We start from the raw sequence: 21,986 nt of genomic DNA, 5'->3' as shown, positions 1-21,986 counted from the left end.
CACCTAATACTGAAGCATACATTGCAGTGTAAGATCCACCTGTAGCCTAGGAGATTTGTGCTTTCAATAAAGTTTGAAACCGTGAATTATAGGCTATATCTTTTGTAATAGTTTGGTGTGTCTCTGTCTACATCGGTAATATCTCGCAAAACAACTGTTAAGTGAAATCTTTAAACAAAAACAAAACCACAGTCGCGTATAGTAAAAGAATTTAGCTACGAACCGCTAGCCAAACATCAGACTTGTTGTCGGGGCTCTCCGAGCCTGTAGATGTCGCAGTTCTCATCAGTTATCAGAAATCTGATTGGCTGAGCCGCGGAAGCTGACCGCCCGGCAGAAAAACTTTGGTTCAGCAGTGACTGTATCAATGTCCTCGTGCGGCAGTCGGTGTTGAAGTTTCGTCCTTTGACAGCACATACTCAGTAAGTTTGACGGACCGCACTTATATTCAACTATTCACTGAAATTACAGTGACATCGTTTGGGCTTGATATCAATGGGCGAAACTAAGGACGTCGTGCGTGTTGTTGAATCTTTATGGTGTCTGGCGCCAAATTGCTGGGACAGTAACATCTTGTACAACTGTCATACTAGTGTGATGAGAATAACTCCCAATAACAGAATCATGTGACATTGTTTTGTACTGTATGCATCTTTCATACGTGTAAACCGTTTTAAAGTTATCTCAAACATACTGCAAAAATTAGGGTATTTTCATCACTACAATCATTGTTCAACATTTTTAAGTTTCACTAAGATATAGATTAAACGACGTGAACGTTTCTGCGACATTAACGTTAGAGCTAACGTGATAACTAACGTTAGTGGAGAAGGTTATGATTGATTTTCTGTTTGTAAACAACTCGCTACACCATTCTAGCAAGGCTACTCATACAATATGTATGAGTAACGTTACACCAAAAAGTGGTGACATGAGAGGTTGTTTCTAACAACTGTAGATTAAAAATATTAACAAAGCTAAATAATTATTATTATTAATGAACAGCACTTTATTTAGAATGTAATGACATTTGATATAATGTTAGTATCTTACCATATTACCCAGACTTTAGACAATGATGTTTGTTTATTGTTTAGAAACACAGAAAAGAGGAAAAAAGAAACAGCTGATGTATCTGATCTTAATTTATTTGAACACTACTAAAGTTAAAATGAAGTTCTGTTTATGTTCTAGAATTCATCATTCTCCTATCCCTCTACAGGATCCTGTGCACCATGACTGATCCAGAAAATGGCCTGTTTGACATCCCAGATTATGAGCACATAGAGGACGAGACTTTCCCTCCTTTTCCTCCTCCGTCATCGCCTGGTCGGCAGGACCTTGGGGAGGATGCTTTTGGCAATGGAGAGGGTCTGTTAGGCTGTTTCTTATTCTTAACCATTTTAAAAATTTCAGTGGGATTTTTCTTTTTCACTTGCTGCTTTGGTCATGTGAGCTGGTCAAATTCTCCATTCTGTTTTCCTATGCTGCATAATTCCTGACAGTAGTTATTTAATCCTTAACTACCTGTCAGCACCAGCCACTGGCAGATCATCTGACCTCTCAGCAACAAGATTTTTGGCAGATTTTGTGTTGCGCTCCTTCCTCTCTCGCTCCAGCGAATTACATACATTTATTATTGTACATTTGTTCATATGATTGTGTTGTTTTAGAGGTTTTAAAAATGTTTTATCAAAATTAAAGCAGTCAAATATCCTTGATCCGACTGGTTGGTTACTAACGCTTACACTGGCCTCTCAGTCCAGCCAGACACTATAGCGCTCAAAGTTTGATGCATGCCTTACCACTCTTGTTTCGAGGGAGTAAATATATAAATATTGTGAATCTTTTCTTATTGATCTATTTTTAACATGATCAACATTTTTGGGGAGGTTTATCCTAAAAAAAATTATTTAAATGACTTTGATCCTGACTGGCCTCTCAGTCCAGCCAGCTGCTGCTGTGCTATACAAGTTTAACGCTTTCCTTTAACTCTCGCTGCAAGGGAAAATAGTGTTTTATTGTTATTAATATATCCTTATGATTAACATATTCCTTAATATAATATTTTAGAGACGTTAATCCCTGATGAAAGTAGCCCAGACACTGTTAGAGCTGTGGGTTTGACTGTAACAGTAATTGTAATTTAATCGGTAATCAGTTTAATCGGCTGAAGATTGAACCCCCACTTGATATTCATACTCTACATAGTACAAATGTTTTGAGTTTAATATGTAAATAAATCCCATTTTGTTGTGTGTTCAGGTGAGGATGAAGGAGAAGTGTCAAAACTAGCAGAAGTGCCAGTGGCAAAAAGACGAACGGTGAAGAGGCCTCGGCCGAAACTGGATGCTAACAGGTACTGCACCAGATGACAGTTAATAATAAGGTTAATTATTTGTTTATTTTAGCAGACAGAGTATGACTTTCTCTGGTGTTTATAGTTCTTCTCTTTCCCTCTCTTTTTACTTTCAGGTTGATTTCTGAAAAGGGTCTCCCAGCTCTGCGTACTTTATATGATGATGTAAAGTTCAAAGGCAAAGGACACGAAGTAATGGCTAATCTTTCACTTAAACTCATAAATTCTACTGAATTCTTTGTTATATGATCACAGATGCAGCTGTTCTAGGAATGTTTTTGTGTTTACAAATGAATCAGAGTGATGTGTGAATACAGTTATCACTGCTCATACCTCTTCATTCTTTTCTGATTCAGGCAGAGAATCTGAAACTCCTCATGCAGAAAATAGAGAACTGGGCCCATCGCCTATATCCTAAAATGCAGTTTGACGAGTTCATTGATAAAGTAGAGAGTCTGGGAGGCAAAAAGGAAGTTCAGGTAAGACTTCTGGCTTTACTAATCATTTACTAATCTTCTGGCTTTACTTTATCTGAAGGAAAAGTCTAGATCACTTTTCACCCAGGAACTGTTCACAAAGGAGGCGTTCTTTGTGGATGAGCCGGGACTTTAACTCGGCTGCCTGAAGCACTGTTACGCAAATCTATACTATATATAGCAATCTATGCACTTTTAACTGTTACTCTATCTATGCACACATGCACTAAACAAGTCTTATTTTTCTGTTACACCATGACTGGTACATTTTTAATATAGAATGTGTGATTTAGCACACATTCAAGTTACAAGCTATTTCTTTTCAGTTAGCATAAGAACATCCTGTTGTGAACACCTCCTCAGACAATTAATCCAGGAAGAGTTGACCATTTAAAAAACATTAATATGTGATATTTTACATCCTTAATAGACGTTGATTGCGTCCTTTGTTGATACTGTTCTTTGTTTCTACTTTAGACATGTCTAAAACGAATTCGATTGGACATGCCAATAACACATGAGGACTACGTTGGTAATGATACTTTTCAAATCTTGGCTGTCTTACGCTACTATTGAAAGCAATAGGTAAAACTGAAGTTTCACTGACTTCCTACTCCCCTCTAGGGGAGGCAGAGGTTCAAGTCCCAGAAGAGTCTGATCCAGCTGGAGACGGAGTTTTCCCTGAAGATCCGTTCGTCCATTCTACTCCTGCTCCAGCCTCTCTCACCGAGGAACAGCAACGGCGCATAGAGCTCAACAAACGGCTCGCTCTGGAGAGGAGACTTGCGAAGCAGAAAGAGTTAGGTGTGTGGAGCCATTTGATATATGGCGTGATGTCGAGTTATGATCAGAATGCAAGCATTTGCCTCTAGTCCTGGGAAAAACCTGGGTCCACTGTGATTACAATTATTCATTTTAAGAATCAGTTGCCTCATTTTTGTTTAGCATTTTTTGACCATTTATTTAATTAAATTTGATATTTTTATTTTCACAGAATCTTCTCAGAATTCCATCCAGGGAGATGCAGATGAACCTTCCACCAGTTCTTCAGGACAGTACCCCGTTCAAGAGAATCTGGAGATTTCTAATCAGAGCATCTCAAACCAAACTCCACTCAAAGAAAAGCCAGCTGTACTTCAGAATTCCCCTTTAAATGATAACGAGGATGCCAGGCCTGTTTCAAATGGCATAGTTGATGATGACGATGATAGCAATTGAACCAAATCTCCATGTTTGTACAAAGAGGACTACAAATAAATTGAGGATGTTTTCGGGAGTAGCAGCTAATTCAGTCGAGCTTTTTTACATTTTAACCTTATAAACTCATCCCAGTCATATGCCAGACATTTTCTGCATGTTTTGTATTGTCAACCCAGGGATTGATCACCACTAATGGTCTTTCAAACACATTGATTGAGTTCAGCTTGCATTTTGTCATATTATCTTTTATCCTCTGTGAGGATTTTGAAATAGTTTGCCTGTATTCAAAACTTTTTTCTTAATCTCTTCCTCAGGTTCTTTGGGAATCACATTCCATTTTTGCAAATAATCTTAATTAGCACCATTTCATTTATTGTTATCAAAAGTTAATTAAAAAAAAAAGGGGGGGGGGGGTCAGGTCAGTTTGTTGTCACAAAACTGTTATTTTCAATAATGCTGGTCAATCTTCAGTGTTTCAGTGTCAATTGTTTTGATTTTCTGAATAAATATGTTGATGTAGCACACCCTTTATGTACGATGTAATTAATGCAGTTCTATATTTTGAAGCGAGATTAAAGGCTGGAAAACATTACAAAACTTTTAAAATCTAAACAAATCACTATAAATGATTAAAGAGAAAAACTGCATCATTCACTACCAGACTTTGAAGTTGTTATGACCACAGCAAACTCGTGCAGAAATGTGCTTCTTGTTGTCAGGAGAGGCATAAGAAATAAAAACAATGTTTTGAAAAGTCTGCACGTCATAAACTAAATGATTTTCTGTGGGCCCTGTCAACTCCGACGGACCAAAATCTGCAGACGGGCTCTGACTTTCGACTACTGTTGTCCACTCAAAATATGGGTAAAAGTCATGTAGCGTATTCAAGCCTTTACTGGAGACAAGTGTCTCGCAATTTGATTGTGTAGCATTAAAGGAGAAAATAAAAATAGACCGTGAATCATTACTGACATACAAAAATACATTTTATTTCTAAAAATATTTTACATTTTTACATGATAAAAATTGAAAGCATTAATGAAAACATCTTGGAAGTCTTTAAGCCTACAAAAATATTGTAGGTTATTCTCATTTGCCTCAAACTGGTTTACAGATAACCCTAACAGGGACTTCAAGAAAAAAAAGGCCCATGTAAATCGTATGCTATTTGTGATCTTATTCTAGATTAATCATTTTGAGAAATAATCTCCAATTATGAAATGAAGTATTGGACAATGCAAAGGAGCCAGGGTTCATAAATCCTGAGTAGGAATAACTCTTGTTTGATATTCACATCTGGACACTTCAATGAAAGTTCATGGCAGGTGTAAATCTAGCAAATATAACAAAACCTTCCCTAAAGCCTTCTGTGTAGAGTATTGTGTCTAATAAATTTCAGTAACAGCAAGTATAAAGCTAAGAAGATGCAATACAAGTCTGTTCCTCAGTATTTCTGATTTGGCATAAAGACAGATCCAGCAGGGCAAGTTCACTGACCTCCTGTAACAGGACATAGAGGTTTGGTGTTCTGCTCTGTCTGAACTTCCTCTCCTCCCTGCTCAGTTTGGACTTCCTCCCTTTCTCTTCCTCTGCCTGGAGAGAGGCCTCTTCTGCCCAGCGCACCACTTCCTGAACCAGCTCAGACCGACCTCGACCAGCTGGCTGGGACTCAGGTTGCACGGCGCAATGAGGCTTGTTCCTGATAAGCTGCAGACACAAGCTGTCGGCATGGCAACGAGATGGTTCTACAGAGATACGAACCTGTGGAGGAAGACAGACACAAGATGAGTTCAGAGGATGGAACAAGCAAATATCTATGACAGTCCAAATAAAGGTACCACAAAGTTGTTTGCTAGGAATTTACTTACTGTAATGTGGTCGAAGAGGTAAAAGGTATGAGTTCCAGTGCTGGTGCAGGTACTGATCCTGTCAGGGTATCTCTGCAATGTCCCAGCCTTCCACTCGCATCTTCCATCTTCATCGACGCTGACCACATGACCCTCTCGATTCTTAAGGTACACAGCTCCCTTCAAACCATACCTGTGTGAACAGGTTTCATGATGTGTTACAGCATAGCAGCTTGACATAAAACATCATGTCCAACATTTAAGAGCTATTTTTGGTGTACACTACCATTCAAAAGTTGGGGTCGGTAAGATTTCTGATTACATTTATTCAGGATGCATTAAATTAATCTACAATGAACACCTAATAAATGCTGTTCTTTTAAACCTTCTATTCAAAGAATCCTGAAAAAAAAATGTATCACAGTTTCCACATAAATATTAAGCAGCACAACTGTTTTAAACATTGATAATAAAAGGAAATGTGTCTCGGGCATCAAATCATCATATTAGAATGATTTCTGAAGGATCATGTGACACTGAATACTAGAGTAATGATGCTAAAATTCAGCTTTGCATCACAGTCATGAATTACAATTAAAATCTATTAAAATAGAAAACATTTACTTAAAATTGTGACAATACCATTGTGCTAGTTTTTGATCAAATGAATGCAACCTTGGTGAGCATAACTGCGTTCACACCACCACCGTCAAAATTAGCTCTGGTCGCCCGACAAATCAGAAAAAGACTAAAAATATACATTACAATATACAGGAGTAAACAAAATACAAAACAGTTTTGCCAGGGGAAGCATATGGGCCATTACAAAGAGAAAGAGGACCATATGTTGACAGTTTTATTAGCCTTTTTGTTACTGGAGCCAGAAATCAGATTAATATAAATGTAATCTGAAGGATACCTCTTAGGTATTGCTCCAAAAAAGGTCACTGACACGCATGGGTATACCTCTTCCCGTCATGGCAATCTGTCGCGCTGGTCGTGTTTGACCATTTGTTTGACAGGCGTAGTAACAATAACTAGGGGGTGTGGCTTTTGCGAACGGTCAATTAGTTGCCGCTGAAGTTGATCTGACTTCAACTGTCCTCAACGCCCAAACCATAAAAGACGCAACGCGCCACCCTCGCCGGAGTAAACTCACAGAGATTTATTTTAAAGGTGCCATCTGTAAAAATTGAGGTTAAAATATCCCAAAAATGAGCTATACACATCAAAAGATTGAGAAGAAATAAGGTTGATGATGTCATTAAAAAACTGACAAGTAATAGTGCTGCCGGGATATTAACCTGAATTAGCATGCTAAATTACTAGCCCCGGCCCGGCAGGTGTCGTAATACCAGTTTCGACCATGGGAGGCGGTATGCGGGCGGGCAACGTTACCACCAGCCAAACTGCAGTACACGAGTGAGTCGCGCTCGCGCCAGCTTGTGTGTGTGTACTTGAACCTGACGTCAGTCGTGTGGAAAATACAGCCCACTACTACATTTCAGTTCAGGGAAGAGTTAAAAAAAATGATTGATCGATATTATGCATGAGGAATACATTTTGGTAAGTTGTAGCATACTGTATCTTTCAACAGTGTTCGTGTTCTTTTACCATTAGCTAGTAGAGATGATCGGTTCACGTGCGCTAGGGATCTGTCGTGTAAAGCGCCAATACTGTATTTATTGTTTGAATCGCGTAATAAAATGAACAGAATCTGAGAGCTGACATCGGTCTCCGTGTCCTTTTCTGTGCATGACAGAATTGATGTGTGGCGTGAGAGTGTGAAAAGTGTTGTGAGAGTTGGCAGCTCTGAAAGACGCTAGCTTGGTCCACATCAGGGAATGCTGTCTGTCAAATTAATTAAAACTAATGATAAAAATGTAATATAAACAAATCGAATATCATAAAACTAGAAATAATAGCCTGGGCTTTAATTTTCCCATATCGTCGAAATGCACCGGCTTGTCTATGAGATGGCCCTTATAATTTAGTATTGAGATGTTGTTCATTTAGTCTCTAATCTGTAAAAATCTTAAAATGCTCCACGTGAAACTGCGGTCTTCCAACCTTTTACTATCGTGTCAATTGATTTGATTAATATGCGCGAGGGAGACAGAGCAACACAGCGCTCGCCCATGTTGTTTGAAGACATGAGAAAGCGCGTGGCCGTGGAGGTATTTCTGGAGGTATACTGCCCCCATCTGGTATGGAATATGTTGTATGATTTGATTTTAAATCCCAGAGGGCACCTTTAACCCATTTAGGCCTAAAACGCCTGCTAAAAAAATGCCTTTTTATGCCTAAGTACTTTCCCGTAAACCCCCTCCCAAAACCTAAGGGTTTCCAAAAATATGTGTCAAAATTTGTCAAAGCCGACTAAAATCTTAATTTCTCAGGGTCTATAGCAGATAAAAACATGAAATAAAAAGCATTTGAGAGCTTACTTATTTGGCTTTCAACTTGACTGACTTGCTTATAATTGGCCATGTGCCTTGAAAAGACGACACGGCTCAAAAATGACGCAGTCGCGTTTGCCGGGCTTAATGGTCACAACGCACAGATGCGCGATCCGGTCTTAAAGGTAAACACGCACAGATGTGTTTGAATTAAATAAAAATCTATCCATTCCAAACTTTAAATGGTAGTGTATAGCTTTTTTGTTAAATATTTTGTCTACACCATGTTCAAAACAAAGAAATATTCCATAATTGAGTCATTACTGTGGTACGAAGGCAAGAAAACCATTAGCTCGGACACCATAGATCACTGCATCAGCCACACAGCGCTCATCTGTGTTGGAGTCTTTATCTCTAAAGTAGAGGCACTGGAAGAGCTCTGTGGACTGCTTCTGTGCGTGCTGCGCTGCCTGTCACACAAAAACAGAGTTTGAGAAGTGTTGCGGTAATTTCCCACAAAAAATATTTTACTGCTAAAACACTGACACAAAATCCAATGACCTCACTTACTCTGTTTTTATTGTTGATTTGTTGAGCCAGCTCCTCAAGTTCTTTGTTACTGGCCAAAGCTTTGCTTAGTGATCCTTCCTTTTCCGGCTGAACGGCAGCCATGAGCAGCCGGTGAACTAATACATCAGCATAGCGTCTGATTGGAGAGGTAAAGTGAGTGTATCGATCCAGTGCAAGCCCTGAAAACAACATGAACAGCAAAACATGACGGCTTCAACCTTTTACTTCTCGCAAGCAAATATACCAAAATGTCACCATGTCTATGTAGGTTTTAAATCATGGTAGAATTTATTGCTATAAAAATGAAAACTCTGTTTAACATCTGTAATTTGTAATATTTATATCATAAATAATGAGAGAATGAAAAGCATTTACCATAGTGATAGTACTGTTCCTCAGGACAGGCTCCTGTAGAGAAGTAAAGGGCATTAGACATTGCCTGTGTGGCCATCATTTTCAATAACCTGTTCACCAGGGGGTCCTGAGGATCCACGGCTCGCTCCAGAGAATCAGCCAGAGCCCTGTTTGACCTAGTTTAAACAATGCAGACAGACACATGAATATACATGCATGTATTGATTTAATTATACTTTCTTTTATTTGTACTATTATATATATATATATATATATATATACTGTATATATATACTGTATATATATATATATAGTTTGGGGTCAGTATTATTGAAAGAAATTAACACTTATTCATCAAGGATGCATTAAATTGATCAAAAGTGACAGTAAAGATCCATAATGTTACAAAAGATTTCTATTTTGAATAAATTATGTTCTTTTGAATTTTCAAAGAATCCTGGGGAAAAAATATTCACACTTTCCAAAAACACTTTTAGCAGCACTGTTTTCAACATTTATAATAATAAGAAATGTTCCCATTGAGCAGCAAATCCAGTGTCACAAATCATGTGACACTACAGACTGAAAATGTAGCTCTACCATCATAAAAATAAATATATTTTTAAAATATACTAAATAAGGAAACAGGGGTTTAAATGGTGATAATATTTTACAATATTACTGCTTTACTGTATTTTTCATCAAATAATTGTAGCCTTCATGAGCATAAGAGACTTCTTTCAAAAACTTTTTTTCATTAACTTTACCTCGTATCAATACTGAAGCCACGGGCTTTGGCACTGTCGATTAGCTGATTGAAGAACTCCTGTTTGGGTGGTGGGTGATGACGCAGAAGAGCTTGATGTGGAAAGCTCTCCTGTATCTTGCGTGCCACCCAGTGGTTGGCGAAGATCATGCACTCAGCCACAGTCTCATGGACCTCCAGAGGTTGTTTGGGCACAAGGGCTGTAATGTTCTTATCTTCATCCAGCTGAGCCCTAACCTCCACCCCCTCCAACTCCAGGGCACCACCCTTATCTCTCTGTGCCCGGAGGTGCCTGGCTACCCTCGTCAGAGTCTCCAGGGCCAGCAAGAGCTCAGCCAGTTTCTGGTCCCGCTGCGAACTCTTAAGCTGGCCTAGCTCAGGCACCTCGACCTCCTCGCCATTCAGCAGGCTCTGGGCCAGCTCATAGTAAAGCTGATACGAGGAGCGAATAAGAGTGCGACCGTACCAAACCGTGCACAGATTCAGAGACTCAGCATCCAGCTCCCACAGCACACTCATGGCATATCTAGAACAAATTACAGAGCGATTACTTTGTTATTTCTCATTAAAGTCACAGAATACAGACAGGAAATCCACAGATTCCAGCTGCATATTAGGGCCACTTTCAAAGTGTCAAATAGCAGGGAAAGGTTTGTGTGTTACTCACCGGTCAACTCCTCCAAGGAGGGAGCACAGGTCAGCACTCAACACCTCTGGCAGCATGTCATACCTCCGGTCAGCAAGGTAGTAAGTGGTAGCCCTGTGTTTAGAAAAGAGAGCCGATTCACACCTGGTGGGATTTTAAATCTGGGGACCTAAACCAAAAATCAACTTGCACTGCTGTTCCAAAGTTCAGGGTCATTTTACTAACCCCAGTGTACAGTGTGGTAGTGTATGCAACTTATTTAATTGTTTGGACTAGTTACCATTATGTTATATGCTAAATAAAATATTTAAATATTTTTAAATGTACATTCACCATAGACATATGATAAACATATGAATCATTATTATTATTCATTAGTGTGTGTGTGTGACAAAAAACAATAATAGACTCCATCAATTCATATATATTGATATATTATATATTGAATAACTGGCAAAACTCCATACCTGGACCGTGCCTCTAGGTCTGTAAGAGAGCCCTCCTTGACAAAGTGAGTGACATCAGCAATGTGGACACCCAGCTCTAAACGTTTCCCCCCAGGCAAAATCCGTACAGACAAGGTGTCATCCACGTCCTCACAGCCCTTAGGATCGATACTGAACACTAGATGTGTCTCTCTCAGGTCCCGTCGAGATGACACCTCACTGCTGTCCATCTGCCAAGGGTTCTCGTCTGTGTTAACCGGCATCTCTCGCAACTAAATAGACATTCAAAAACAATGATTTTTTGGAATACACCTTGTACCTTTCTGCAAGGTCTACTATTGGGGATACTATTACTATTTTAATAGGTCAAAATCACAATTTATACATTTGAAATGACTTAACTAAACTGCTGACACTATGACCTCACCTGTGCCTCTGAGAATGGTGGCACATGGATGCAGTTCTCCACCAGAATGGTCTGAATCTCAGTCTCCAGCTCACCTGCTTTCCCCAGAACCCTCACACAATGACCATTTGGGTAGACAGAAGTACTCTCCCATGAATCCAGACGCACAATTACTCTTTGGTCCTACACAGCATGCCAGATGAACAAAACTTATTCTACCATTCAGAAATTTGGGGTTAGTAAGATTTTTAAATGTTTTTGAAAACATTTAAAACATTTAACACACTGACACTTTTTTTTTAACAATTTAATCCTTGCTAAATAAAAGTATTAATTTCTAGTTCTTCAGTCATTCATTTCTAATTTCAGGAGTGTGAATTTCAGTCTAAAAAAGGTGTAAGTGTTAACAAAGGGTGTCAATAACAATGATATAAACATAATTTTACACTTGCTGCAACAAGATCTACTAATCTAGCCTTTATGCGTTTAAAATACTGAATCATATCTCCACCTGCAGTGCCTCAGCCTGCTGTGTGCTGATACGGATTTTAGGTATGCGGTAGTCCCACGGAATGACCAGAATCTTCTGTGAATTTCGGCTCTGGGACTGCACCTCCTCGAGAGGGGGAAATGTCACAACGAAGTCTCTCCAGTTCCTCTGCAGAATACCCACCACCCGGCCTACAGAAAAGAGAGGAGAGAGTAAAAAAACAGCCACAACCTATGCAGCTATCAATCTGCAGTGAGGTTCAAAAACCTAACTGAAACTTTGGGAATGTTCTCATTTGAACAAGACATTTCCTTCAATAAAATTGAACTCAAACACACGAGAATTAGTGATTAAAAAGTGTTATGATATTTAAATCTGTGTAGTTCTGTCATAAATGCAGTTTACATAATATGATGCGGTAACAATTCAACACGGTTTCCCATCCACTGTAAAATTTGGGCTTATTTATTTATTTTATGAAATTCCTTTTACCTAAATGGCATGAGACTGTGTGACTTTTCATTCTCTTGCTATGCTTCCTACTTCAGTGCAATAAAATTTGTTATAATATTCATTTTATAATAAATCCAAAAGCAAAGCGCAAAAAGAACTATAAAAAGGAGTGATGAATGGTCCTCTACTTCTATCTACTGGTTATATTGGTAATTTCATGTAATTTTCAAGTGTGTTTGTTTTCCATCAGGTGATAGAAATCCTGGCATATTTCCCATGTTATCTCCATGAATTGAAATGAGAAATGTAGATCTTCTTTAAAGTATATTTACTGCAAAAATGTAGATTTTAGAAAAATAAGCGTTGAAAACATAACGCGTGTTGAAAAGGGTGTTTTAATATTTTACATTTTGCCAATCTAGACCATTACAGTAATATAAGGTTTGTCTATATTAATGAATATTAGCTTGTTATTTAAAATGATTAGAAATTAATTCAGTATTCAGGGATTGACTTGATACAGTAGGTGTGTAAATGTACTTAGTAAAAATCTGTCTTTACAACTTTCACTTGTAATGGAGTAATATTTGACCACTAATATCTGTACTTTCAGTTCAGTAATAAAGTTGTTTACTTTGCCCACCTCTGCTTATGTTTACCTGTGGGCAAGGGCTGACTCTGGGTGTCCTCTTGTGCCCGCTCCTCCCCCTGACCTTCTGTAAGCGCCATAGTCCTGCCCTTCCACTCATTACGGGGTAACAGCTCTATGACAACCACATCTCCATGCACCGCCCGGTTACGATGCTTCGCTCCACTGATCAGCACATCACTGTTTAGCTCTAACAACACAGGATCACACAGGCAGGGTCAAAGGTAAAATATCATTAAACCATCAATATATGTCAATAATCAGAAAAGATTTAACAACCTGTGTTTTTGCTGGCTGAACCCTCATAACGGACAAAGGCTTCATGCTGCGCTCGATGTTTGTTCACACTGAGGTTGCCCTTAAAAGGGGAGAGAACTGGTTGGAATAGATCCACCAAAATAAAAGAGATCTGAAAAACAGGAGTATCTCTGAGAGGCACTTACCTGGATGTACCTTCCAGATTTTATACCAGCCTCCAGCACCTCCGCAGGCAGGTGTTCAGAGTACACCTTCTCTGCTCCCACACTCTCTCGCTCTTGAAGGGTCTGAGCAATGGAGATGTACAGATCATGGGCGGCCTGCAGGTCCGGACAGAAACTTAACAGGTACTCCTACAATAGAGTTCACTGGTGTTAGAAGAGTTGAGTTCACTCATGCACTTAAGAAAAAAAAAATCTGGATTACTTTGTGAAATGCAGAACAGTCTAATCCCAGCTCTTCACAATTTATTACAAATTAAAAAATATGTATGGTAAATGTATTATGATAAGCCAGTCATTATCACAAAATAAACTCTGACAGCTTGATCATACATAATCCTAGATAAAATAAATGGACATTATTATTTATTATGTGAAAAAAGCAGATTGCAATCATATGACAAATGTGAAACTAGATTCAGGGAATTGGTTTCCTGGCTAAGACAAAAGTCAGTTATAAAATTTAGTGGTCATTAAACATATCTGACTCCAGAAAGATACTTCAAATCCAACACTACAGATTTGACAGAAAATAAAATAATACAACATACCTGAGTTGAGATGACATAGACTCCACTGTTTAAGGCACTATATTCTGAAATAGTGTCACTATCTTCGGTAATCATGACCACTGGGCGGAGTCCAGCCAGATGATTATAGTACCAAACTGCTGCATTATACACTTTTCTGGAAGAATCAACATCATGTTCACAGATAACAGTGCCTCGTGGAAGCAACTTTACTTCTTAATAAGGTTTCATATAAAAATTGCACTGCATACTACCATTGTTTATTGAAAATCAAAGTGCATCACACATTAGAGAGGAGATTGACACAAATTAATACTCTATTTCTCTATAGTCTATTAATACTCTCTTTTCTCAAAGTACAATACATAAAAGAAAGTATAATAATGGATAGATTAGTCAGGACTCACCTCGTTTGCCATTTGTCCTGAGACTCACCCTTGTCTCTGGGGCAGTATGAATACTGCTGAAACTCATTGGCAAACATCACACAATCGTGGCGAGGGTCCTTCAGTAAAGCACGCAGTCTGTTATAGTGCCTGTACAAGACAAAACAAAATGTATCTATAAAAGCAACCTTTAAAAGTAGTCCTTCTAATTTTTCTGAAGGAATTTTCTTTTCTTTTTTTATTCACATACGACAAATGAATGAAAATGCACAATGTGTGAAAGTAAAATAAAGTAAAACCGATGACAAAAAAATAGTATTTGAGAGATCAACCTGCGTCCACGAGTGTGCTGAACAGTCTGGTACGCTGTCTGGGTCAAAACGATCCCCTGCAGCTCCCTGAACTCCAGTATCTCCAGAAAATCCCGAACCACACCCACATCCGGAACCACATAGTGGGTCACATCACTAGACAGAACCTTCCCAACTGTTGGACCACAAAATGGTCGATATCATATTGTAAACCATTATAGTATTATCTAAATTGTAAACACAATATGAAAATACATTACACATAGAACAAATTTATTGCAGGATGAATTACCTAACAAAATTATTTCTCACGAAAACATCAGATAGTAAATCACTGATAATTAGTGTTTTTGGGTGAAGAAGTGTTGCAACTTCCACAAACAAGATTTGTGACGTTTGCTTAATTACTACGCTACAAAATACAAATCAACTTTAGGTTCGTACTAAACTAATATGGATTGGTAAAGATCTGACATTACTTCAGGGGGCGTGACGTAGCACATTTAGTCACCAGAAATGATGCACTGTACTAAGACTTTCAGAATCAATGTAAGTTAACATTTCCTAAAGCTATAGTTCAGTGTAGTAGAAGGTAAAGACCTCGTATTTTAATATGATCTCTTATTAGTATACTGATGCGTTCTCTATAATAAAAAATAAGTAAAATCAACTACACAATTCATGTTGTTGTTGTTTTTATTGTTTGGCTGTCTCATGCTCCTCTTCTTACCGTTGTGACAGTTCGCTTGACAGAAGGAGCTTCCACACGGCACCTGTTCCCTCACATAATGCTCCCGAACCACTCGGACCTTTCTACCCTTTGAGCTGTTCAAATGTAAAACCTTCTCGGTTTTAATCAAGACCGGATTGTGCATAATAATCGATATTAATCTACAGTTTGAGGTAAAGTTAGCATTCAAAAACACCAGTCAGTCTTCTTTGCTGTTTAACGTCAAGATGAGTTTCTCATTTTCTAAACGAATCTGCGCCATCTACAGGACTGGAAGACGAGTATTCAGTCACAGAGACACATTTATTTTATAACATTTTTATTATTTATAGTAATCTGAGAACAGTCATGTTAATTCTCTATTACGTTTTTGTAAACTATAAAAATTCTTCAAATGTTATAGGCTCAGAAGAAAGGTATTACACCATGTGTCAGAAAATTCTTCCCCCAGTTAACTGACATAAACTTGATCTTCTATAAAACTTAGTGTACAAGTTGTCATAATGCTGGTCATTTCACACCATCTTGCTTATAGCAACATTCAGAAATGAAGTTTGGTTTTGACATGATACAATAACTTTTAGTCATAGAAAACAATCTTGTTGACTTTAAGATCAACGAACAATTAGACAAAAAGCAGACATAGAATCCAATGCTTTCCAATTTCAAAAAACCTGCCCATAATAGAAATTTTCTTCAGTATTACACAAACCTTCAACCTTAAGTTTTAAGATAAGATCTGTCAAGACAAGTTAATTTAGATTTTTCCCCAAATTCGTATTACAGAAGCAAATCTTAACTTGATTTAGGATTCTTATCCTATTTTACAAAATCTCATCTGTAGTTAAGAAATCTAAAATAAAATAGGTGTGTTTTTAAATAAGTGCTCCAAATGAGAAGGTTTTAAAAGCTTGGTAGGAAAGGCAAAGCCTATCACTATATTTCATGGGAGGCTGTCATTATTTATCAGTGCTTTGTCGTCAAAGTGCAGCACATCATTTGGGTGTTCAAAAAGTCTTTCAAACATCACTGTTTGTTATTCATCTTGTATCATTAATATGACTTCATTCTCAGACATGGCAATTGTAATGGGATTTTTACAGTGTGGTTTCCAATCATTTTGAAGTAGGACACCAGGTTGTGCTAAAGTGAACACAGTTTTTAGGGTTTTTTGAGTTAGAATGCTTCAGTAATACCCTTTTCCTAACCGTAGTTAAGATAAGATTATGCACACGAAATATCATTCTGCAGCTTTTATCCTAAATGGGATCAAATTACCAAACAGAGATCTTTCTGTAATATGCCCCAACATTTTGGTTCCTCAACACATCCAAACAGAAGACACTACTTAAAATTAAAAACACGTTGATTTGGCAAATAACTTTAAAAATTACAATAATTTCTTAATTATCCTTTTGTCTTCACATGCGTGCAACCCTAAATAAAGAGTCTTTGGCAACAGAGATTTGTTCTTATTGCGCCCGTCCCTGCGGAAAGTTGGTCATCTGGATGCTGTCTCCTTGTAGTCCTGGATTGTAGTAACCAAGCCCATCAAACTTCAGGTTTAGTGGTGGCTCACTGTTATCCAGTCGGAGAACTTTGAAAGGATGAGACAAAACAATTTAAATAACATCATGGAGGAAAAAACGATTCAGTAGTTCATAGAAGCCCTCACATGTATTCGAATGGATCTCGGTTCAAAGTGATGCAAATGCTGACAGGAAAGTTTTATATTACCTGGATCAGGTGATGTCTCTTCCACCAGTTTTCTGTGTGAAAAGTCTCTTCTATTCCTTCGATTCAGGATGATAAATGCTGCCAAGGCAATGATCCCCACAACAATCCCAACGGCTAGGACGATAGCCCATGCCTGCTCTTTCTTGTTTTCAGTAGCAGTTGTAATATCTGAGGATAAACCTGTAAAGACATATTACATGTTTATTAACAAAGACACTAACTTCTCCATCCAAAGATTAGAGAACAGAGTGGTACAGTATGTGGTTGCCTTTAACATGGAGTTCCTTGTTTAACAATGTGAATGGAATCAACACCATAGGGGTTGCTATCTAAAAGCTTTTTATAAGCTAATTATTCTTCAACAGGTCAAACACACAAAATCTAAATATATATAATTATTCTGGATATGTAAATAGCCTATAACCTGTTCTTTTAAGTTTAGGATGCGGTTTGGACACAAATTGGTCGGAGTTACACGAAGAGATAATGGGATTTGTTCTTCGATGTCAGGTTTTCTGTGTCACGTTGGTCCACGCCTGACCCCGAAAGGAGCCCTTCCCAATATCTGTGGGGTGAACACCACTCTTATTGTGAGGGAAGGTGAGGTGTCAGTAACTAGACACTCTGGCCCAGAGCAGAGGACAAACAAAGCCCGAAACCCAATCCAACACAGAGGAACAGCAAATATGGCTTTTATGACTGAATTGAGAAGCTGAGAATAAAGGTTAGCTTGAGGGATGAAATTAAAAGATTTGTGATTTTTGTGAACTACAGATATATAAAAGGTCAAAACACTATCAGTGTCCCAGATTTGCAGTGCGCTTTGTATTCATAGTAGTTATATACACTACTGTTCAACGGTTTTGGGTCAGTAAGATGTTGTTGAATGAAGTCTCCTGAGGCTCCATTTATTTGATCCACAATAAAAACAGTAAAGTATAAACAGAAATATTGTTAAACATTATTAGAATTTAAAATATTTTAATATATTTTAAAATGTAATTTATGATGCAAAGCTGTATTTTCAGCATCATTACTCCAGTCTGATGATCACATGATCCTCCAGAAATCACTTTTTGCTGATTTGCTGCTCAATAAAGAATTTTTCGGATTAGAGATTTTTTGTAACATTATAAAGGCCTTTACTGTCACTTCTGATCAATAGAATTTGTCCTTAGTGAATAAAGGTATTCATTTCTTTAAAAAAAAAAAAAGATATTACTGGTATTGTTATTACAAGTATCTCATGACAGAACTCTTCGGTCGGCCATCAAATGAAGCTTGCTCTTATAAACACTGATTATTAATGCTTGATTGGTGCTGATTTGTGAGTCTAACCTCTTTCAGAGTTATCTTTGTTGTCAAAAGGTCCAGTCAGGTTTGCTCCTGCGTCCTCAGTGTCTACGGCAGGTGTTGTGATGTCCTCAGGGATGGCAGGTGGAATCACTGGTGTTGTTGTTCCGTTTACTGGTGGTTCAGTTGGACTCACTGTAGTTTTGTTCTGGACGTTCACATCTTTGGTTGTGGTGGCTGGACTATTAGTGGTGCTGTTGGTAGGTACACCGTCTGAGGGCAAATATCCAGAACCCGTTTCGTCAACACTGCTCTCTGTTGTGGTAGTCTCGGGTTTTGGAATGGTAAATGTGTCATTAAGAGCAGATTCATTTGATTGCTCCGGCTCTGGTGTGGAGGTATTTGTAGCTGTCTCCTGGGTCTGTGTTTCATTGGATTCCGATGAAGATTCTGAGGGCTCAGCAGAACTTGAATTAAGTGCAATCATAGGAGGTGGCGTTGTAAAAAGGGGTCCTCCAGAACTGGCTTCCTCTGTGTCATTGTCCATGTGATCAGGGATTTGATCCAGTTCTGTGGAATTCTGCCTTTGTTCATCTCCTCCAGTAAAAAAAACTGAGCCAAATGATTGTCCTTCTTCTACTGAACTGCTCCCCATACTTTCTCCCATTGGAACAGATGGTTGAACAGGTGGTTTCTCACTAGACGACTGTGTTTCGTTGTTGTCCATTGCCCCATCATCTCTTTCCCACTCCTCCGGTATCTCAGTGGACACTTGTTGGAATGTCTGAAGTATCAAGAGGAGCGCAAGTGTGATGCCCTGTGGCAATTTCATGTTGGGTTCTTCTACCTGCCAAAATGAGACACATTACTTGTGTGTATAGTGAATGTGCATATTACAGAAAACACTTTGGTTTCACTTAGCATAAATTCTCAAGACCAACTGCGAAAAAAAGATCAACAATGTTCCACTTTTTTAAATGTGACAAAAGTACAGTACATTGCCGCTATAAATGCCGGCAATCATCAAAAGGCGAATTCTCATAAGATTAATCAACATTTGGGAAAAGAAGCAAATCCTAAGATGTTTCTCCTCTTCAAAATGAAAGTGTTCTTAAGTCTTTATTTCTCAGAAACCTCTGTTTAGCAGCCCTTTGTTCCACTCCAACGAGTCCCTTTCACTGAAGTGTATCTAAGCCCTCTTGATGCAAGTGTAATGCACACCATTCAACCATTTCACTGCATTGTATCAACAGGAGGTGAGCACACAATATTCTGTATTCTGTGTCTGGTATACAAATTACACACCCAAACTATATTTAGATATATTTTGAGTGAGATTATAACAAAACAAAGGACAAAGTGACTCTCACACATATACTTGTATAAATACTGTGTGTTTTGTTATTTTTTTGTATATTGATGAAATGAGAAGTGGCATAATGTCGTTAATTGATATCTATATTTTATTTTAATGTGTTGTTGAACAGACACACCCACACTTAACATGTGACTTACTGGGTAACAACTTCTATCACGTTGTGACGTCATTGCTTTTCCTGTTTGGCCAGTTTACCACCAACAAAACTAATTAGTAGTGACAATATTACAGAAATAAAATGGAAAGAGTATTTGGGGTTCACATTAGTGACCTTTTTGTGTGTATTTATTTTATACAACATTTAATCTGTATGTCATATACCAGATGCTGATTAGTGGCATAATTATTTTTCTTATATTATAAAGTTGTTGTAGAAATTATTTATAACATGTCTTTGTTCATAATTTGGACAATGGTCAATATATGAAGTACTCTACATTGTCAATTATTATTATATTTGATAATATAACAATAACTGCAATATTTCGGAGGCAATATGATGTCAACTCTGAAAAGTTGAAAGTTTGTCAACGAAAATTTTGTCAATTCTGCCCTCCCCCTCCCCTCCTAAACTAATAATAATAATTAAAGTACATGTCCAATAAATTAGAAATGTAAAACAACAACATTTTATACTTCTATTTCCCTCCTTAAAACATCCTGGATACAAATTTATATTTCTAAAAATAATCTTGGAATGTGCCAAAACAGGTTTAGCTCTGAGTATGTGGCATCTCTTTTGTTGAAGTTTAATGCAGGATTAAAGAATAGTCAATAACACAATGTACCGAGAAGAAATGTATTAGGCAAATGTGTTAATATTGTTTAAAGAATACATTTTTGCTTCATTTATTAATTAGAGGTTCATCAGTGCATTCAGAAAAACTACTAATATGTCTAATTTTTCTAATGGTTTTTAGGTGTCATGTCAAACCTCCCAATGGTAATTTATTATTAGTTATTTAATCCTAATGATTTCCTTTGATGGATCAGAATTTCAGTAGCCTTCATTCCACTGTCATCTAATACCTATTCTCCATTTTACACCAAACTAGCCCAGTCGAATGTGAAACTAGCTCATTCCTCAATAGATTTCTATGTATTTAAAATTAAAACTGTGTACCTTACCTGAGTGCTGCCTGCTGGGCTCGGGTGAGATGATCGAGGTTAAAATAGAATCGTTTGAGAGTTCAGAGTCTGTGCATCCAGATACAAATGGCAAGGGGAGGGCTCTGTCTCGCTTGTGGCTATCAGGAAACTGGCCTTTCCTGAATTTTCACCTGTAAACCACACCTTCCTGCATGCAAACAGACAAATAAAGCATTGATGTGCGTCAGCTGTAACAATGACTTAAGTTGAATGTCAATCTCCAGTCAGACGTCAGTTATACATACGTCATTACTAAACACGGGTTTATCCAGGAGGTGAATTTTGAAGACTTTGAGCAAGTGAAATTCCCTGGAGGGAAGAGCACCTGACACGCTGGCGGGCCTCTGAGCATTCCTCCCATGCCCTGTGTCCATGGCAACCCATAGGTTGCTTAGATCTGCTTTCATCCGCCCCATACCTTTGACAAAATGACAAAATGTCATCCATGACAAAAGACACATGCTATTTTTACATAACCGATTACCTTAAAGGCGTATTTGTGGTAGTGGGGTCAAATTCTGCATTTTTACAATGTCATGCTGATGGTGAAACTTTTAGGCATGTCTTTATGTTGGATATAGAGATATGTTTCCAGTGTTTAATCATGGGCCTGTGGACAACTTGTGAAATATCATTAGAATGACAGTGTTCAAACTGGCCAGATGATTTGTACTTCCCATATTTGCCCAGCAGAGGGTGTTCTTGCATTAAATGTGGTCATTTCAGTTGCGAATTATTGTATTAAGTTACTAAAATTATAAGGCCAAAAAAATGATAGATGACATTACTTTAATAAAGCATATTAAAAGACCCCCCCCCCCTCCCAGATTATCCTTCTTTATTCTCAGTATTATGAGATAAGATTCCCTATCTCAATAAAAATGCTGACCTGCTGTAAGAATGGAATCAGTATAGCTACTGATTTGCATAAT

At 38.0% G+C, this 21,986-nt stretch overlaps 3 protein-coding genes across 4 annotated transcripts; 1 reads left to right on the top strand and 2 right to left on the bottom strand.

The window, feature by feature from the left end:
• Window positions 1–183: 183 nt before the first annotated feature.
• Window positions 184–4,559, top strand: tipin (timeless interacting protein). Of its 2 annotated transcripts, none has more exons than XM_039688646.2 (8): window positions 184–422; window positions 1,223–1,371; window positions 2,266–2,359; window positions 2,476–2,551; window positions 2,716–2,838; window positions 3,313–3,367; window positions 3,460–3,639; window positions 3,830–4,559. In XM_039688646.2, the coding sequence occupies exons 2-8, from the start codon at window positions 1,236–1,238 to the stop codon at window positions 4,051–4,053; spliced, it is 888 nt and encodes a 295-aa protein (XP_039544580.1). In that variant the 5' UTR covers window positions 184–422; window positions 1,223–1,235; the 3' UTR covers window positions 4,054–4,559. The 2 variants fall into 2 exon arrangements, with proteins under 2 accessions (XP_039544580.1, XP_039544581.1); XM_039688647.2 differs by having other exon boundaries at window positions 260–422; window positions 1,195–1,371.
• Window positions 4,560–5,003: 444 nt separating this feature from the next.
• dis3l (DIS3 like exosome 3'-5' exoribonuclease) lies at window positions 5,004–15,735 on the bottom strand. Its single transcript, XM_039688640.2, has 17 exons — window positions 15,498–15,735; window positions 14,789–14,942; window positions 14,478–14,606; window positions 14,092–14,227; window positions 13,505–13,672; window positions 13,341–13,419; window positions 13,072–13,251; window positions 11,981–12,150; window positions 11,491–11,652; window positions 11,085–11,335; window positions 10,639–10,731; window positions 9,973–10,497; window positions 9,227–9,381; window positions 8,852–9,030; window positions 8,606–8,751; window positions 5,904–6,075; window positions 5,004–5,796 (listed from the first exon to the last, which is right to left on the bottom strand). The coding sequence occupies exons 1-17, from the start codon at window positions 15,640–15,642 to the stop codon at window positions 5,452–5,454; spliced, it is 3,189 nt and encodes a 1,062-aa protein (XP_039544574.2). The 5' UTR covers window positions 15,643–15,735; the 3' UTR covers window positions 5,004–5,451.
• Window positions 15,736–15,803: 68 nt separating this feature from the next.
• Window positions 15,804–21,191, bottom strand: LOC120490955 (uncharacterized). Its single transcript, XM_039688485.2, has 4 exons — window positions 21,034–21,191; window positions 18,573–19,374; window positions 17,235–17,414; window positions 15,804–17,094 (listed from the first exon to the last, which is right to left on the bottom strand). Exons 2-4 carry the CDS (start codon window positions 19,357–19,359, stop codon window positions 16,970–16,972), a joined length of 1,092 nt encoding a protein of 363 aa, XP_039544419.2. The 5' UTR covers window positions 19,360–19,374; window positions 21,034–21,191; the 3' UTR covers window positions 15,804–16,969.
• Window positions 21,192–21,986: the final 795 nt, after the last annotated feature.

This window comes from Pimephales promelas, chromosome 1 (genome assembly GCF_988280905.1).
Source record: "Pimephales promelas chromosome 1, fPimPro1.hap1.1, whole genome shotgun sequence".
Taxonomy (NCBI): Eukaryota; Metazoa; Chordata; class Actinopteri; order Cypriniformes; family Leuciscidae; genus Pimephales; species Pimephales promelas.
The sequence above is the reverse complement of the archived record's forward strand: the minus strand, read 5'-3'. Positions and strand labels throughout refer to the sequence as shown.

Excerpts from the sequence above, each read along its gene's own strand:
- dis3l (XM_039688640.2), bottom strand. The coding sequence starts at position 15,642 with ATGCACAATCCGGTCTTGATTAAAACCGAGAAGGTTTTACATTTGAAC. Across the intron at positions 14,943-15,497 it reads TCAAGCGAACTGTCACAACG|TTGGGAAGGTTCTGTCTAGT; the intron begins GTAAGAAGAGGA and ends GTGGTCCAACAG. Across the intron at positions 14,607-14,788 it reads CAGCACACTCGTGGACGCAG|GCACTATAACAGACTGCGTG; the intron begins GTTGATCTCTCA and ends TGTCTTGTACAG.
- LOC120490955 (XM_039688485.2), bottom strand. The coding sequence starts at position 19,359 with ATGAAATTGCCACAGGGCATCACACTTGCGCTCCTCTTGATACTTCAG. Across the intron at positions 17,415-18,572 it reads CAAAGATAACTCTGAAAGAG|GTTTATCCTCAGATATTACA; the intron begins GTTAGACTCACA and ends ATGTCTTTACAG. Across the intron at positions 17,095-17,234 it reads AGAGACATCACCTGATCCAG|TTCTCCGACTGGATAACAGT; the intron begins GTAATATAAAAC and ends ATCCTTTCAAAG.
- tipin (XM_039688646.2), top strand. The coding sequence starts at position 1,236 with ATGACTGATCCAGAAAATGGCCTGTTTGACATCCCAGATTATGAGCAC. Across the intron at positions 1,372-2,265 it reads TGCTTTTGGCAATGGAGAGG|GTGAGGATGAAGGAGAAGTG; the intron begins GTCTGTTAGGCT and ends TTGTGTGTTCAG. Across the intron at positions 3,368-3,459 it reads AACACATGAGGACTACGTTG|GGGAGGCAGAGGTTCAAGTC; the intron begins GTAATGATACTT and ends ACTCCCCTCTAG.